The 15,717-nt window shown below is 57.4% G+C and overlaps 1 protein-coding gene across 4 annotated transcripts in view; it reads right to left on the bottom strand.

Annotated features, from left to right (window-relative positions):
* CYTH1 (cytohesin 1) overlaps positions 1–15,717 on the bottom strand; it is a 98,132-nt gene that overhangs the window by 50,833 nt on the left and 31,582 nt on the right. Inside the window, exon 1 of one of the 4 annotated variants that reach the window (XM_070060225.1) lies at positions 4,326–4,481. The exons of the other annotated variants lie outside the window; for them this stretch is intronic. Coding sequence (XP_069916326.1) covers positions 4,326–4,353 — 28 coding nt within the window. The 5' untranslated portion in view covers positions 4,354–4,481. Of the gene's footprint in view, positions 1–4,325; positions 4,482–15,717 lie in introns of those variants that run through there. 4 annotated transcript variants of the gene reach the window in all.

Here is a 15,717-nt window from a genome sequence, read left to right as displayed (position 1 = left end):
GAGGTGGGGACGCTGGACATTCAGTGACGCTGACGTCAGACGGCGCCAGAACCGCAGGGCAAACAGAGAAGGAGACTGGGATAGCCCCGGGAGGCCTCGCCCTCCGCCTCGGACTGAGCCAGCACAGACCATATACGCAGGCTCTGCCAGCCCAGACATGAGCATGGTCTAGAACTTCCCCCCGCCACAGGGAGGGGTGAATGAAAACCGGAGGCTGTCCTGCTCCGTGGGGCCACTCCCGATTCCCAGCCTGGTCCTCACGTCAGCTGGTCAGTTTGCAGGCTCCTAAGAGCCCTTAGCGTCCCAGACCGGAGCCTCTAGACCTCTACTACCTGCCTATTCCTTCCAACAACACCTTCCAGAAACCTGCCAGCCAGACTTTGCCTCTGACCCCCACAGCCAGCTCTGCATTTTGGTGTTGAAAACCGGGAGACTACAGAAAGCTTCAGAGACTCGACGCAGATCAACTCTTGCGAGCAGCGGAATCCGAGGCCTCGCTCCACCTGCTTCATCAAAAGCAAAGGCAGGGCTGGCACTGTGCTTAGCCGCTACCTGTGACGCCAACACCCCACGCGGGCGCCAGTTCGTGTCCCAGCTGCTCCACTTCCAATCCAGTTCCCTGCTAACGACCGGGAAAAGCAGAGGAAGATGGCTGAGTGCTCGGGCCCCCGTACCACATAGGAGACCCTGATGAAACTTCTGGTTTTGGCCTGGCCGTTGTGACCATCTAGGGAGTGATCCTCTCTCTTTGTAACTCTAACTTTCAAATAAATAAATCTCTTTATAAAAAGAAAAGGGGGGGGGGCAGTAAGGAGAAGAAGGCGGAGAGGGGAGGAGGAGGAGGAAGGGGAGGAGGGAGGGCAGCTCTAAACCTCTCTACAGCGCCGAGAGCATTCATCTCTGATATATTCAACAGAAAAGCCCGTGAAAGTCAAACTAGAGGGCTGGCACTGTGGCACAGTGGGCAAAACCACCGCCTGCAGTGTCGGTATCTCATATGGGTGCTGGTTCGAGTCCTGGCTGCTCCTCTTCCCATCCAGCTCCTTGCTATGGCCTGGGAAAGCAGTGGAAGATGGCCCAAGTCCTTGGGGCCCTGCACTCGCGTGGGAGACCCAGAAAAATCTCCTGGCTCCTGGCTTTGGATCAGCGCAGCTCCAGCCATTGCAGCCATCTGGGAAGTGAACCAGGGGATGGAAGACCTCTCTCTCTCTCTCTGCCTCTGCCTCTCAAATAAAATAAAATAAATCTTTAAAAAAAATATTCAAACTAGAGAGTCCCCTTCAAACTTATCACAGCAGAGGGTGATGCAGGGTTTTGCTGTGACACGTGCTTTGCACGATGCCAGACACGCTCCTGAGTAAAAACACAGACACGACCAGCTTTGATCCTGCAAAGCACAAACTTGATCCATAATGAAAGGAATTAGAAATGCTTCGTGTCTTAGTCTTCCTGCTGATGCCTCAGCCTGAGCGAGCGGTCCGACAGCAGACGGGCACAGTCACAAGGAGGCATCGAGAGGACAGGAGAGGAGCGAGGGGCATCGGGGACGCACTTCAGAGGTGGCCGAGCACCCATGTCCTTTGCAGGGGCAGTAGACTAACTCTCGCGTATTTCCCTATAAATAATACGACTGTGTACACACACGGTTATCTTACCACTTAAAACACTGTCTTTTTTTTTTAACTGTACGAAAGTTCCACCATAAGCTCTGCATATTTCCTGATAATGAATTCTGCACTGGTCCCTCCAGCTCACAGACGAGGTACAAGATGTAATGCACGTGCGCACCCCGGCAGGCTGCGGGTACGACCCATTCAGACTGAAGGCCCAAGGCGGCCACAGCTCCTCATCCTCTGGGAGGAGGCCCGGATTCACTGCAGCCCAGTCCGTGCTGAGCGCCTGCCCCGGGTGCAGCCGATGCTTGTGATTCAGCTAGCTCCAGGGCCTGCCCTGCGCACAGAAAGGCCAGTGGCATAGGGTGGGTGCTGTGGCAGCGACACACCCACACGGCGGCCCCGCGGCCCAGCACCTTGGAGAAGGTCCAGCCTTGAGCCAGGACTCGAAGGAACGACAGATTCCCCACACAGAGAGGCAGAGGGACTGGCACATACCAAGCACGTGCAGGCACCTGAGAAGCGACTGGGTGCTGGGGCAGTGGGCGCGGCCAGGGCCCGGGGTGTGCGGGTGTGCGGGAGTGGGCCGGCACCAGGAGCGGAGCTTAGGTCTGCATGCGGGGGCCTCAGGGCCGGCACTGGGGAGGGTGCAGTCTATCCCAAGGGAAGGCTCAGAGGCTGATCAAGGAGGGCCGAGGACCGAATCATCGCAGAACCAACCGTGGTGGTTAGGAAGACAATGCCCAACTAATTCCACTGGTTAATTCTCACTTACATCTACATAAGACAGCAAAGAAAGTGACCAATGTATGTGCCAGGTGTGAAGGGAGGCAAAAAGCAACACTGAAACGTAAGGATCTGAGATTAAGGCAGCAGGGAAGGATCGGACTTCTTCAAAGAGTATTCTGCAAAGCCTCCACTTGCCCTGCACTAAGCCAGTGGAGACCCCTGGGACACCCAACTTCTCTCTCCCCTGGGACCTCAGGGCCTGCCTGCAGACTCCATGTCTCCCCCACTTTCCCATCTGCCTGACTGCCTCTCGGAACCTTGCTCCCACACGGACAGGAGTCGATTTCCGCAGTGGTTACCAGGGCAACGCTCCGGGTAAAACCCCACCAGGAACAGCCCGGGACCAGGTGGGCCTGGGGAGCTCCCACTTCCTCCAGGTCCTTACTCAACACGGCTCTTGGATTCCGCCGCTGAAACCCCTCCCCCTGAAACACGGCCCCACTCAGCCGCATCACTCCGACCACCGAATCAGGCAGACGCGTCCAGGGGACCTGAGGGTGAACTTTACGGCCTCCAGGATGGACACGGAACCCCTCTGGCGTGGACTGCACAGCATCTCCCGCTGGGGCTGAGCTCGGCTTGCCCACAGCGTGAAGAAGCCGGCAGCCCGTGGCCGCCGACTGCGCGGGCTCATACCCACTGCCCAGCACATTCTCAACATCCTGGGACGAGGGGCCCTGGCTGACATGGGCTCACCTTTCAGATCACACCTCCCGAGTGGGCAGGCCGGCCCCGACCTGGGGCTGCCTCTCTGTCCTCCCCTCCTCAGGTGCCTAAGCACTGCTCCGTGTCCTCCACACAGGCCAGCTTTCCACGCTGCCCCACGGACACGCTCCAGAGGAACCTGCACTTAGAGGTGAGACGGAGGATTTCACAGTGGGCTAAGCTGCTGTCTGCAGCGCCAGCCATCCCTTATGGGCACCGCTTCCAATCCAGCTCCCTGCTAACGTGCCTAGGAAGGCAGCGGAAGACGGCCCAAGTCCCTGGGCCCCTGCACCCACACGGGAGACTTGGAAGAAGCTCCTGGCTCCTGGATTCAGCCTGGCCCAGCCCCGGCTCCTTGAGGAATGAACCAGCAGGTGGAAGATCAAGCTCTGACCCCTCCCCTCCACCCATATGTCTCTTCCTCTCGGTAACCCTTTCAAATAAATAAAATAATTTTTTAAAAAAGAATTTCACAGTGAGCCAGAGAAGGAAAACATAAAAGGAAACCTCAAAATTTCAAACTTATTCCTGTCACTCACTCCCAGCTACACACCAGTGGCCATCCTGCACCACTCTGTCCTCTGAAGGCACCTGAAGACCTCACGGAGACGCTCACGCCGCCCGGGGGCTCCAGACAGTCGGGAAGCCCTGTCTGGGGACTTTCAGACGCAGTTCTTCAGGATCTTGTGGGATTTCGAAGCCACAGAGTTTGTCAGCCTATTACTCACAGCTGCACTGTTTGCGGCGTGGGCGTGGGGCTGCGGAAGCTGCACAGACGCTGTGGGGCTGCGGTCTTGCCCCAGTCCCCAGAGCAGAGGATCGAGCTGCCCGTGTCTCTCCCCTCGGTCACATTCTGTCCCTCCCCCAGCCTCACGGCACTCTCAGCCCAGTCTGAGCCACCGCCGTTTGAGCTCGGTTACTTCTGGGTGCTTGTGCAATCCAGAGCTCCTGCGAGGCAGATCCAGGAAGTACGAACACAGTCAACACGGAGGCCGCGGCCGGGTCCCCCTGAGAACCGCCCGTGGCGGGGCCCTGGGGGAGCACCTGGTGCTCACCCTCACACACTCACCTCCCCCCAAGACCCTCGGACTCCTGGGCACTAGGAGAAGCCTCGTCCACGCTCCCCAAGACGAGAGGCACAGCAGAGTCCGGCTGACTCCGAACTCTGCCCCAGAGACCCTTAAACTCCACTGCCCACTCCCTGCCGGGCTCACTCACCCTCCTCTTCCTCCGTTTTGAGAACCATCTTGCTCAGGACAAGACCGGCTGTGTCCTCTGTCCTCCAGAGGAGAGCTGGAACCCCAGAGCAGAGTCCCCGAGGGTGTGCCAGGCGACCCAGTCCTGAACAGGCAGGGCGATGGGCGGCCACAAGACGCGGCCAATCAGCCTCCAGCCTCCCAAGAGGCCACGCCCAGCCCTGCCACCCCCAGCTCCAGCACCTAGGGAGCAGGTTAACCGGCTGCGTGCTGGAGTCCAACCAGTTTTGCAGCGGCGCCCCCCCCCCCCCCGGCTTCCGCAGACTCAGCCGGCAGTGGATGCCACGGGCTGCTTTTCCTCTTTGCTGTCTAAGTTCTTGGAACAGACTCTCCCAGAGCCCCTGGGCCTCTTACAGTGCGAGCAGCCCGTTCCCCAGGAGCCGAGGCAGCATTTCATGCAGTCACAGGCAGGTGTCGGGGCAAAAAGTCCCCAAACGCCAAGCTCCAGTCAGTTCAGCTCTCCAACGTGTCCCAGCACAGTGTCCCTCCTGTAGCCTAGCTACGCCCGTGTTGAACATCAGAGAACAGTCGTAAGGAAAGTCAACGACACCTACTCCTGTCCCCCCGTGACCAGCTCTGCTGACATCCTGGTGTACGCTGAGTGAGTGTGTGTGTGAACACACTGCTCACTGTCACTCTACAGACAGCAGAACCACGAGGATGTTTTACACTCTGCTTCACAGAACCTGATTTCACACATAACAGACGTTTCCCACAACTGTGAATGGACACCTACTGCCTTTACCATTCGCAACCTGGGGGCTTAACTAACCCCCAAGACTTTTAACTGGCTCCAGTTTTCTGCCAGTCTAACACCCACACGCACGTGTGCTGGCACATCTCTTTAATTAACTCACAGAAAAAACTCCCAGGAGCAAAACTGCTGGATCCAGACGTAGCTCCCACGTGTTCCTGGGAAGGCCCGTGGGGTGGCACAAAGCACTGACTGACAAGTAACAAGGAGAAGGGGGGTGCTGCCTAATTCACTGCCCCCGTGGGGGCACTGAGGGTGTGCTGTGTACCCAGCCATGTCAACAGCCCAACTCAACTAGTCCTGAAAGCCCTTATGGGGCAAGTACCCCTCCACCCCCAGTTCACAGCGGAGGCACTGCTGCCCAGAGAGATCAAGGGCTTGCTGCGGTGCCTGCCCTCTCTCCTCGCTGTCTGGGGGCTCCCAGTCCCCCCGCCTCCCCTCAGTCTCGACAGCTCTGCAGGAGCCTGCATCTCCAGGTGCCGGCCAAGTCCTCACAGTGGGTTGGAAACACATCGAGACGCAGAGCAGTCTCCCGTGCTGATGTGTGTCCAGGCAACAGCTCTGCCCCGCCCCCTGGCTTTGCCTAATGACTCAATACAGATGCTTTTTTTTTTTTTTTTTTGACAGGCAGAGTTAGACAGAGAGAGACTGAGAGAAAGGTCTTCCTTCTGTTGGTTCACCCCCCCCCAAAATGGCCGCTACAGCCGGCACGCTACACCAATCCGAAGCCAGGAGCCAGGTGCTTCTCCTGGTCTCCCATGGGGTGCAGGGCCCAAGCACTTGGGCCATCCTCCACTGCACTCCCTGGCCACAGCAGAGAGCTGGACTGGAAGAGGGGCAACCGGGACAGAATCCGGCGCCCCGACCGGGACTAGAACCCGGGGTGCTCGCGCCGCAGGTGGAGGATTAGCCTGGTGAGCCGCGGCGCCGGCCGGTGCAGCTGCTTTAAAACACACACTTTATTTTCGGAGGTCATGACTGTGCACCCCCGTGCCGCCTGTGAGTTTAGCACTGTCGCTCCCCGTTTTCGTGGAGGAGCAACACAGGACCCTGCGCTGTTCTTTCGTCTGCTCGGCCCTCCCCGGGTTTGCTGCTGGTTCTTCCCGGGTTGGCTACTATCCCTTCCACCTCCGTGGAAGGGCAGTTCCCCCTGGCCGCATTCCCCACTTCCGCAGGGGAGCGGCACACCGCCGGCCGGGTCTCTCGGGGGCTGCACGGGTGTTCCTTCAGCTAGATGTTCCCCATAGATGTTCCTGGTGCATGCCGTCTCTCTCCTCCTTTATAGTCCTCCTCCGCCAATCCCAACTCGGCTGCCCACACGCCGAGTACGCTGCTCTCCAATCAGGAGCAAGTCCTACAGTTAATTGGTTGAACTGGAGGCAGCTGTGCGGAAGCTGTTTACTTCTCTCCCAGCGCCATATTGTGGGAGAGCAGATGCATAGAATAAGTCTTAATTCCAGTAACAGTCTAGTCCGGTTTGCTCCCCACAAGCACAGCAAATGCAGCTGTGCCTGTCCTGTCCGCTCTCCGTCCATAACGAATCCCAGCGAGTCCCGCCGAGGTTCAGCGATGTCCCCGATCAGCCTACCTCCTGTATCAAGTCAGAGCAGACAACTTAGACTGAGACAGCTCACTCCTGTCTCCAACCTGCTGTCAAGGGTGGAGCGTTTCTCTGGACACGCAGGGTTGGGTCTTGCGGTCTGAATACTTGGAGCTTCCTCAGCCACAGCCCAAGTGCCCGCCGCTTCCCCAGAGCGCTGACGCCAACGTGTGCGGTGCAGTGGGGAACGCTGCTGCCGCTGGCACCTGCAGGCCCCGGTCACCGGCCTGCGGTCCTCTCAAGGCTGAGACACCTCCTCCTTCTGTGAATGTTCACTCGTCCTTTGCCCATTTTTCTGATTGTTTTCCTTATTAATGTGCGGATTACAAACCCTCTGCACTATATGCTGCACATATATTCTCATCTCCCTTGTTTAAACTTGTATCTCCTGTCTTTGTTACAATTGGCTTTGTTGTTGCTGTTACTGACTAACCTGAGAGCGCCTGCAAGTGCTCCCACCTGCTGCTGCACTCCCCAGATGCCCTCAAGGACTGTGGCCGGCCAGGGCCAGGGCCAGGGCCACAGCTGGGAGCCAAAAGCTCAATGCAGGTCCTCCGCTTGGGTGGCAGAACCTAACCACCTGAGTTGTGACTCCACGGTCTGCACTGGCAGGGAACTAGCCAGGAGCCGGAGCCAGGACTCGGATCCAGACGCTCTGATGTGGGGCTCGGGTGTCTCACCTGGCAACACAGCCATCTTTGTTACAATCACGTCTATAATACTATACTTTATTCTTTATCCCACACAATACACTAAGCACACTGAGTGCCAGGCGTAAGAGGCAGCAAAGAACGGAACCGACAGGAGCACCAGCCCTCGCCACGTCTGCAGTCCAACTGTGCGGGGAGCGAGCCGCACAGCAGGTCAAACACTGGTAGTGGGGCTGCGTGTGGGTCCACAGGGTGGCAGGGAGGCCAGTGCAGACAGAGCAGGGAGAGCAGCGTGGGCAGGAGGGAGGCGAGCTCAGGGAGCGAGGGGGCAGGAGGGCTGAGCCAGGCCCGGGGGCGTCCGGGACCTGGGGTCCTGTTCCTGCCGCTGGGAGAGATGAAGGAAGCCGCACCTGCACGTTTACTTCCGGTGCAGTGCCAAGGACCTGCTGGCGGATCCCATGCGGGGTGTGAGAGGAAGACGATGGTAATGCCAGGGTCTGGCCTGGGCACGTGCAGGAACACAGCTGCACCTCCTGGGCAACCGCTAACACCTGGGTCCCTCTCCACACGGTCCCTGTCCCTCCGTCCCCCGCCCCAGCCGGCCCTCACAGCCCGTCTCTCAGGTCCGCTTCTACTTCGGCAGCCAGAGAAGCTAAAATCTACTCAATGGCTGTGGAGCCCCCGCACAGCAGGACTTTCTACCTAGAGCAGCTCAGCCCACACATCAGTGCAGGTGTCCGGAGACCTGTCTCAGGACAGTCTGTACGCCAGTTAACCAACGCCTTCCGTGGATTCAACCCCGTACCCCGCCTCACCCCTCTGGTGATGGATAGCGAGGATACGCGAACATGTAATGACTTGAATGAGAGCAGAAGAAAATTTCCATGAATATACAGGCAATATTCTGGGGAAGGCTTGCTTTTTTAAAGCCTGATATCTCCATCAGTCATAATCCCAAAGAGATGCAGACTTACTCAAAGCAGGAGGTTGGAGGAACTGAGGAAGGCACTGCAGTGCAGCATGGGAAGCCGCAGCTTGAAACGAGCACCGGTTCGAGCCCCGGCTGCTCCACTTCCGACCCAGCTCCCTGCTAATGCACCTGAGAAAGCAGCAGCAGATGGCCTGAGTGCTTGGGCCCCTGCACCCATATAGGAGACACAGATGGACTTCAGGACTTAGCCAAACCCTGACCGGCCATTGTGGCCATTTGGGGAGTGAACCTGTGGATGAAAGATCTCTTTCTCTCGGGGCTGGTGCTGTGGTGCAGCGGGGTTAACGCCCTGGCCTGGAGTACCGGAATCCCATATGGGCGCAGGTTCGAGACCCGGCTGCTCCACTTTTGACCCAGCTCTCTGGGAAAGCAATAGAAGATGGCCCGAATGCTTGGGCTCCTGCACCTGCGTGGGAGACCCAGAAGAAGCCCTTGGCTCCTGGCTTCAGATCAGCGCAGCTCCAGCTGTTGCAGCCAATTGGGGAATGAACCATCAGATGGAAGACCTCTCTGTCTCTCTGCCTTTCCTCTCTCTGTGTAACTCTTTCAAATAAATAAATAAATCTTAAAAAAAAAAAAAAAAGAAGAAGATCTCTAAGATCTCTGTCTCTCCCTGTCTATAACTCTGCCCTTCAAATAAATATTAAAAAAAAAAAAAAGGAAGGAAGGAAGGAAAGCCACTGTCTGAGAATTGAGGGTGGCGCTGAGGGAGCCAGACAGGGAGAGGTGAAGCAGCCGGGCAAGCAACAGACCAGCCCTCATTCTAGCCAGCAGCTGCTGACTGTGGCCACATGGAGAGGCCACCCTGACCGGGCACTGGACGAGGATCCGGTTGACCCTCAGCAACCTGGTTGGAGAAGCACGTGGACCTCACTCTCCTGAGCAAGGCCGATGCCAACCGGAGAGCATGGCGGCCTCCATCAGAGAGCAGGCTGGGTCGAGGCGGCAGAGTAACGGCAAGCAGCCGGCACAACCCCGAAGCCAGGAGACGATGGCGGCTGGCTGCCCAGGGTCAGAAAGGGATAGAACAGAGAGGGGCCAGTGCCGTGGCGCAGCGGGTTAACGCCCTGGCCTGAAGCGCCGGCATCCCATGTGGGTGCCGGTTTGAGACCCAGCTGCTCTGCTTCCGATCCAGCTCTCTGCTGTGGCCTGGGAGAGTAGTGGAAGATGGCCCAAGTCCTTGGATCCCTGCACCCGCGTGGGAGACCTGGAGGAAGCTCCTGGCTTCGGATCAGTGCAGCTCCAGCCGTTGCAGCCAATTGGGGAGTGAACCAGCGGATGGAAGACCTCTCTCTCTGCCTCTCCTCTTTCTGTGTAACTCTGACTTTTGTATAAATAAATAAATCTTCATAAAAAAAATGAACAGAAAGAGAGGCTGACCAGGAAGGACCCTGCGGCTGCACTGCAGCTGGACGGGCAGTTAGTTTGGTTTCATCACACAGAACACAGCAGATTTAACCAGTTCTGTTGGACATTCAGCCTTGACCTCTTAAGTGGAACGTTCTGTGGAACGCTGCATCATCCGCGTATGGGGTCTCTGTTCAGCTCAGACCAGCTCCATACCCTCAACTCCTAGAAATGGACTTGGAGCCCTCTACCCTCCAGAAGACACACGGGCACGCACACTTCGCTAGCCGGAAGATGTCCGCGGCCCACACTGGAGCACCCGTGTCCGACGTCCAGCTCTGCTCCCTGCTGACGCAGCCCGGGAGACAGCAGGGACGGCTCAAGTGCCTGGACTCCTGCACTTGCAGGGAGATCTGGACTGAGCTCCCGGCTCTGGTCAGCCATGGCTACTGTAGCCATGTGGGGAGTGAACCCGAGATGGGAGCTTTCTCTCTTTACCTCTCAAATAATTTTCTTTTTAAAAGATACAAACTGGGGCCGGTGCCGTGGCTCACTTGGTTAATCCTCCGCCTGCAGCGCCAGCATCCCATATGGGTGCCGGTTCTAGTCCTGATTGCTCTTCTTCCAGTCCAGTTCTCTGCTGTGGCCTGGGAGTGCAGTGGAGGATGGCCCAAGTGCTTGGGCCCTGCACCCGCATGGGAGACCAGGAGGAGGCACCCGGCTCCTGGCTTCGGATCAGCGCAGTGCATCAGCCATAGCAGCCATTTGAGGGGTGAACCAACAGAAGGAAGACCTTTCTCTCTGTCTCTCTGTCTAACTCTGTCAAATTAAAAAAAAAAAAAAGATACAAACTATTATTCTAAGGCTCAGGATACACACTACAAAATAAATTTCCAAAACAACTGCTTGCATTTACCAGCTATCTTCAAAACGAAACTGCTACCTCGCCCGTCTCCTGCCAGGTGAGGACTACTGTCCGGCACACTGCCAACCAGAAGGGGGGGCACACTTTAATGTCTACGCTTCTGATGACCAGTGACGTCGGCAGTTTCTGCCGTGTCAGTAGTGTGCGAATTTCTCCTTCCACGAATTACTACAACTACTCCTTGGCATTTAGGTGACTGGAAAGAGTTACAGATCTATTCCAGTAGAAACAGAAAGACGTCTGTCTTACATTGTTAGGTGAAAACATCATGGGATGAAAACAGGGACTGCAGGATAATTTTGCTTTAAAAATGAAAAAAGCCTGGAAGAACATACACTGAGCGCCTCCGCCCCTGCTGGCTCTGAGGTCGGGGAGCCCAGCGCTCCCAGGAGGCCACCACGGAGCCTCCAGCGGCCCCAGCTGCCGCCCAGGAAGCCCCGGCGCCCCGCCCCGCTCTGACCTTCCGATCTGATCTCCAGTCTTGGCTCAATGATCACACTGGCTTTGTTTTTTGTTTTTTAACCAAAACAACACACACACACACACACACACACACACACACAATTTAAAGAGGGAAAAGGCTTTTTAGAGCTTAACAGAAAACCACAGCTCCCTGCCCGGCTCCCTGCCCGGCTCCACCTCTGCAGTCCTGCTCCCCGGGGCAGGGTCCTGCTCTCGTAGCTGCCGCTCCTGCTCCTGCTCTTCTTCTCCCGCTTCTAAAGCAGGCACTTAAGCTGCGCACCCCCAGTACCTACTCCGAGCACCCGCTGCCTGCGACAGCAGACCGACCCTTCACACACACGCACGCTCAGTGTAACCACACGGACACGTCTGGTCAAATCAATAGTTTTTCCACCCATACTGCTAACCGCTAACCTATATAACATCCTACAACAAAAATTATGGTAATTTTTTTGGTTTGCTTAGTTCTGTTTGTCGGGATTACTTGCCAAGCTCTCTATGCAAGTGTAAAACCACTGAGGGCAAACCCGCCGCGGCAGGGCTGTCCGGGGCAGCCCTCCAGGGCCTCCACAGCCGCCTGGGAGCGGCTTCCCCGCGGCTGTGCCGGATCCTGTCTCCGGCTGCGGTCTCCCTGTTGGGGTACCTGATCATCCTCCAGTAACCGGGGAAAGCTGAGGAGGGGCCGGCTTTTCACCTGGTGTGTGTCTGACGGAGAAACAACTTCCGTCCTCACGCCCGACAGCGCGGCTAGGGACAGAATTCTCAACGGAAGGCACTTTCCTAGCATGGCGCAGAGGCCCCTGCCTGTCCTCCCTCGGCCACCCTGGTTCCCAGTGTCTGTGCCTGACCCCGCCCCTCCCCTCAGGAAGCTCCGAAGACCTTCCGTGTGCCACAGAGCCGTGAACTTCACCGCAAGCTGTCCAGGGCGACTCTGCCTCCACCACGCTGCAACCAGGCGGAGGCCAGCCCTGGAGCACGTACCGTGTTAACAATTCCCCACCCTCTGGAATCTCCGTTAGGTAGACACCGGGCCTTCCACCTTTTCTTTTTTTTTTTTTTAAAGATTTATTTTATTTATTTGAAAGACAGCGTTACAGTAAGAGGGAGAGACAGAGAGAGAGGTCTTCCATCCGCTGGGTCACTTCCCAGATGGCCGCAACGGCCAGAGCTGTGCTAATCCGAAGCCAGGAGCCAGGAGCTTCTTCCAGGTCTCCCACACGGGTGCAGGGCCCAAGCAGTTGGGCCTTCTTCTATTGCTTTCCCAGGCTGTAGCAGAGAGCTGGATGGGAAGAGGAGTAGCCAGGACTAGACTCGGCGCCCACATGGGATGCCAGTGACTCGGGCCAGGGCGCTAGCCTGCTGCACCACAGCGCCGGCCCCTCCACCTTCTCCCTTCCTTTGAGCTGCTTCCCGGGAAGTGGCCTCTAGCCCATCTTCCGTTTCTTCCATCGAGGTCTCATCTCTATGGCCAACCTGCGAGAACTCATTCTTCACGTCTAAATACTCCTTTGTTTTCTCCAAACATTCATATATTTGAAATTCAGAGTTAGAGAGAGAGAGGGAGAGACAGGGAGAGATCTTGCATCCACTGGCTCACTACCCTGATGGCTGCCATGGCCAGGGCTGGGCCGGGCCGAAGCCAGGAGCCAGGAGCTGCATCCAGGCCTACCACGTGGGTGCAGGGGCCTGGAACTTGGGCCGTCTTCTCCTGTGTTTCCCAGGCCACCAGCAGGGCGCTGGTTCAGAGACGAAGCAGCCAGGACAGACTGGCACCCGTCCGGATGCTGGCGTCGCAGGCAGCGGCTGTACCTGCCCCGGATACGCTGGGGCAGCACCACGCTCTTGTCTCATTCGTTCAGTGTCTGAGACTCACACGTCACTCTCAAAGCCTTCTTCTGTGTCTCCTATTCCTTCTGTTTTATTGATGCTGAGGGTTTTCCCTTAAATGTCCAGTGAGCACGGCTGTTTTCTCCCGTGGCCTGACGGCTCTGTGAGCGGGTGTGGTCCAGGGGCACTGGACAGAGTTAAGCAGGAACATGTTCAGACCCCACACGAAGGCTCTGTGGGTTCTTTCACTCGACTGCTAACTCAGAGAAGTCTTTTCCAGCCTCCTACTGAGCTGTGGGCTGTGAGCCCAGCCTCCGGTGTTTGGGTGGAGGAGAGAGGGAGAGAGTTAAGTATATAGACTTCCACTCACTCCCCTGCCTTCGCGACTCCCTGGAGAAACGAAACCTCCATGTGCCAGGGAGGGAGAGCTCTGGTCTCCAGTGCCCATGAGAAACGCTGCCAGGCCACCCCAGCTGTAGCCTCCGTCCACAGCTCACGTGCAGAGCTCCTGGGGCCCTGAGAGGCTTCTGGAGCCTGCAGCGGAGCCACGCTGCTTCCGCGAAGGCTTCTCTCGCGCAGCTTCAGTCTTTCCCGACACCTGCTGACGGCAGAGTGCCCAGGGCGCGCAACCAGCGAGCTGCTCCAGAACGCAGAAGGACAGCCACAGCCCTCCGAAGCCTTCGCGCCAGAAAGCAGACACAGCTTCCTCTCAGAGGTACTTCTGCTGGGCGGAGCTGGAAAACGCGGATGCCTGCCCCAGTCAGGGGTGGGGTGTCGCGTGCTGCTTTCCTCGCCCCGGGGTGCCTTTGGGAGCAGGCCCCTCAGCACCTGGGGCAGCCTGAGAAGAGCCAAAGCCACCTGTCAGTGGGTCACAGTCCTAAACCATGCTTTCGCTTCAGATACACAATTTGGTTTCAACTTTTTCCATGGGCCATTAACTTTTCTAAGAAAAAAACAGTAAGAAAGGTATAATGCTTTGCAAAGACTAATTTTTTTATTTTCTAGGTGGAGAATAAAGCATTTCAGTGCCTTTACCAAAAAAACACGACATTGAAAAATTAGCTTCGAGTTTCTGTGGGTTTGGGGTTTCCTCCTCTCTGGGGAGGGGGCAGGCAGGGATAGCACTGACCTGATAATTAGGTAGAAGCTCCATGTGGAGGGCCCTGTGAGAAAGAACAGTGATAGACTTGAGGCAGGCTCTGTGGTGCAGCTCGGGGCACCACACCCCACACGGGCGCCAGTTCAGGCCCTGGCTCCTCCACTGTCCATCCAGCTCCCTGCTAATGCAGTGGGCGACAGCCCGAGTACTCAGCCCTTGGTACCCACGTGGGAGGTCTGGAGGGGGCTCGGGGCTCCTGGCTTCAGCCTGGCCCCGCCCTGGCTGCTGTGGGCATTTGGGGAGAGGATAAGGAGATGGAAGATCCCTCTCCCCCTGTCTCCGTCTTTCAGATATATAAATTCTTTCTTTAAAAAAAAAATTAAACCTGAAGTTGAGATGAAATTCAAAAACTGTCCTTGAAAGTAGTTGCCACAGTGATTCCAACACCCCCCGAAGTGAAAGCATCGCGGGTGGTGAATGCAGTCTGTGCTGACCTCTGCTGGCCTAGGAGGGGATTGTTAAAAGCCGGACCCATTCTGTCACTGAGTCCGCGCGCGCATGCGCAGGGCACAAGGGCAGCTCACGGGCCAGCTGCTGGACGCGCCGGCCCTGGGGTCGCTCACGTCCCCAGCGCTTCCTTCCCAGAGGCCTTGTCGGCAGGTCGACACTGGCCTTCCCTCTGTCCACCTACTGGCTAGTTTGGGGAAGAGGCAGTGCCCAATGTGGACTTAGACTGTACCTGCCATACAACCAAGAAAACAAAACACGTGTTAAACAGCTCAAAGCTTATCTGCGGCGGGTGCAGGAGGAATCAGAGTGTGGGGGGGTGGGGGTAGGGATCAGGAGGAGGCCTCCAGGGGACGAGGAGGCCGTAACTCAGGCTCTGCCTTTCTGGAAGTCTGCAGCATGTCTCTCCGTCTCCAGCACGGGACCAGGGAAGGCATGCGGCATCTGCAGGACCTGCCGACGAAGTTCAGTGCTCCAGGAAGGGGCTGAGCGCGGCCACCAGCCCCCACCTGCCCGCGCGCTCCAGGGTGCAGTCTGGCAGCCTGCCGGCTCCTGCCCACCACACCCACCACACCTGCTGCCCCGTGTCCTGCAGGCGCTCGCAGCACGTTACTCAGGATTAGCACGTGCTGAGTGCTGTGTTCACTCAGAAGATTCCCTGGGGTGACTGCTGGACTTGGCGTGGTTCCCGGGGGTCCCCGGGCCCACAGCGCAGGGCTGGGCTGAGGCCTGACTTCCTTCACTTCTGACCCAGCTTCCTGCCCGGTGCCCCCGGGAGGCAGCAGGGGAGGCTCCAGTACTTAGACCCCGGGCACCCACACGGGAGCCCTGGGTGCAGTTCTGGCTTCTGGCTTCAGCCTGCCCAAACCCTGGCTGCTGCAGGCATTTGTGAAGAAACCAGCAGACGGGCGACCCCTCGTCTCTGCCTTCCAAGCAAAATGTGGAAAAGTAAGGCTTTTTAAAGGACCCGCTTTTTACTGTGTGTCGTTCTAAAGGCAGCCTGCTGAGCCTATCAGCCAGGCGCTAGGACTACAAAGGTGGAGAGGGCTGGGTGCTTGTGGGTACACTGATGCCCACATTCCACGCTGGGGTCCTGGGTTTGAATTCTGGCTCTGCTCCCAATTCCAGCTTCCTGCTAACGCACAGCCTGGGAGGCAGCAGGCAGTGGCTCAAGTACCTGGGTGGGAGACCT

This window comes from Oryctolagus cuniculus, chromosome 17, assembly GCF_964237555.1.
Source record: "Oryctolagus cuniculus chromosome 17, mOryCun1.1, whole genome shotgun sequence".
Taxonomy (NCBI): Eukaryota; Metazoa; Chordata; class Mammalia; order Lagomorpha; family Leporidae; genus Oryctolagus; species Oryctolagus cuniculus.
Note: the sequence above shows the minus strand (reverse complement) of the source record. Positions and strands in the feature narration are given on the sequence as shown.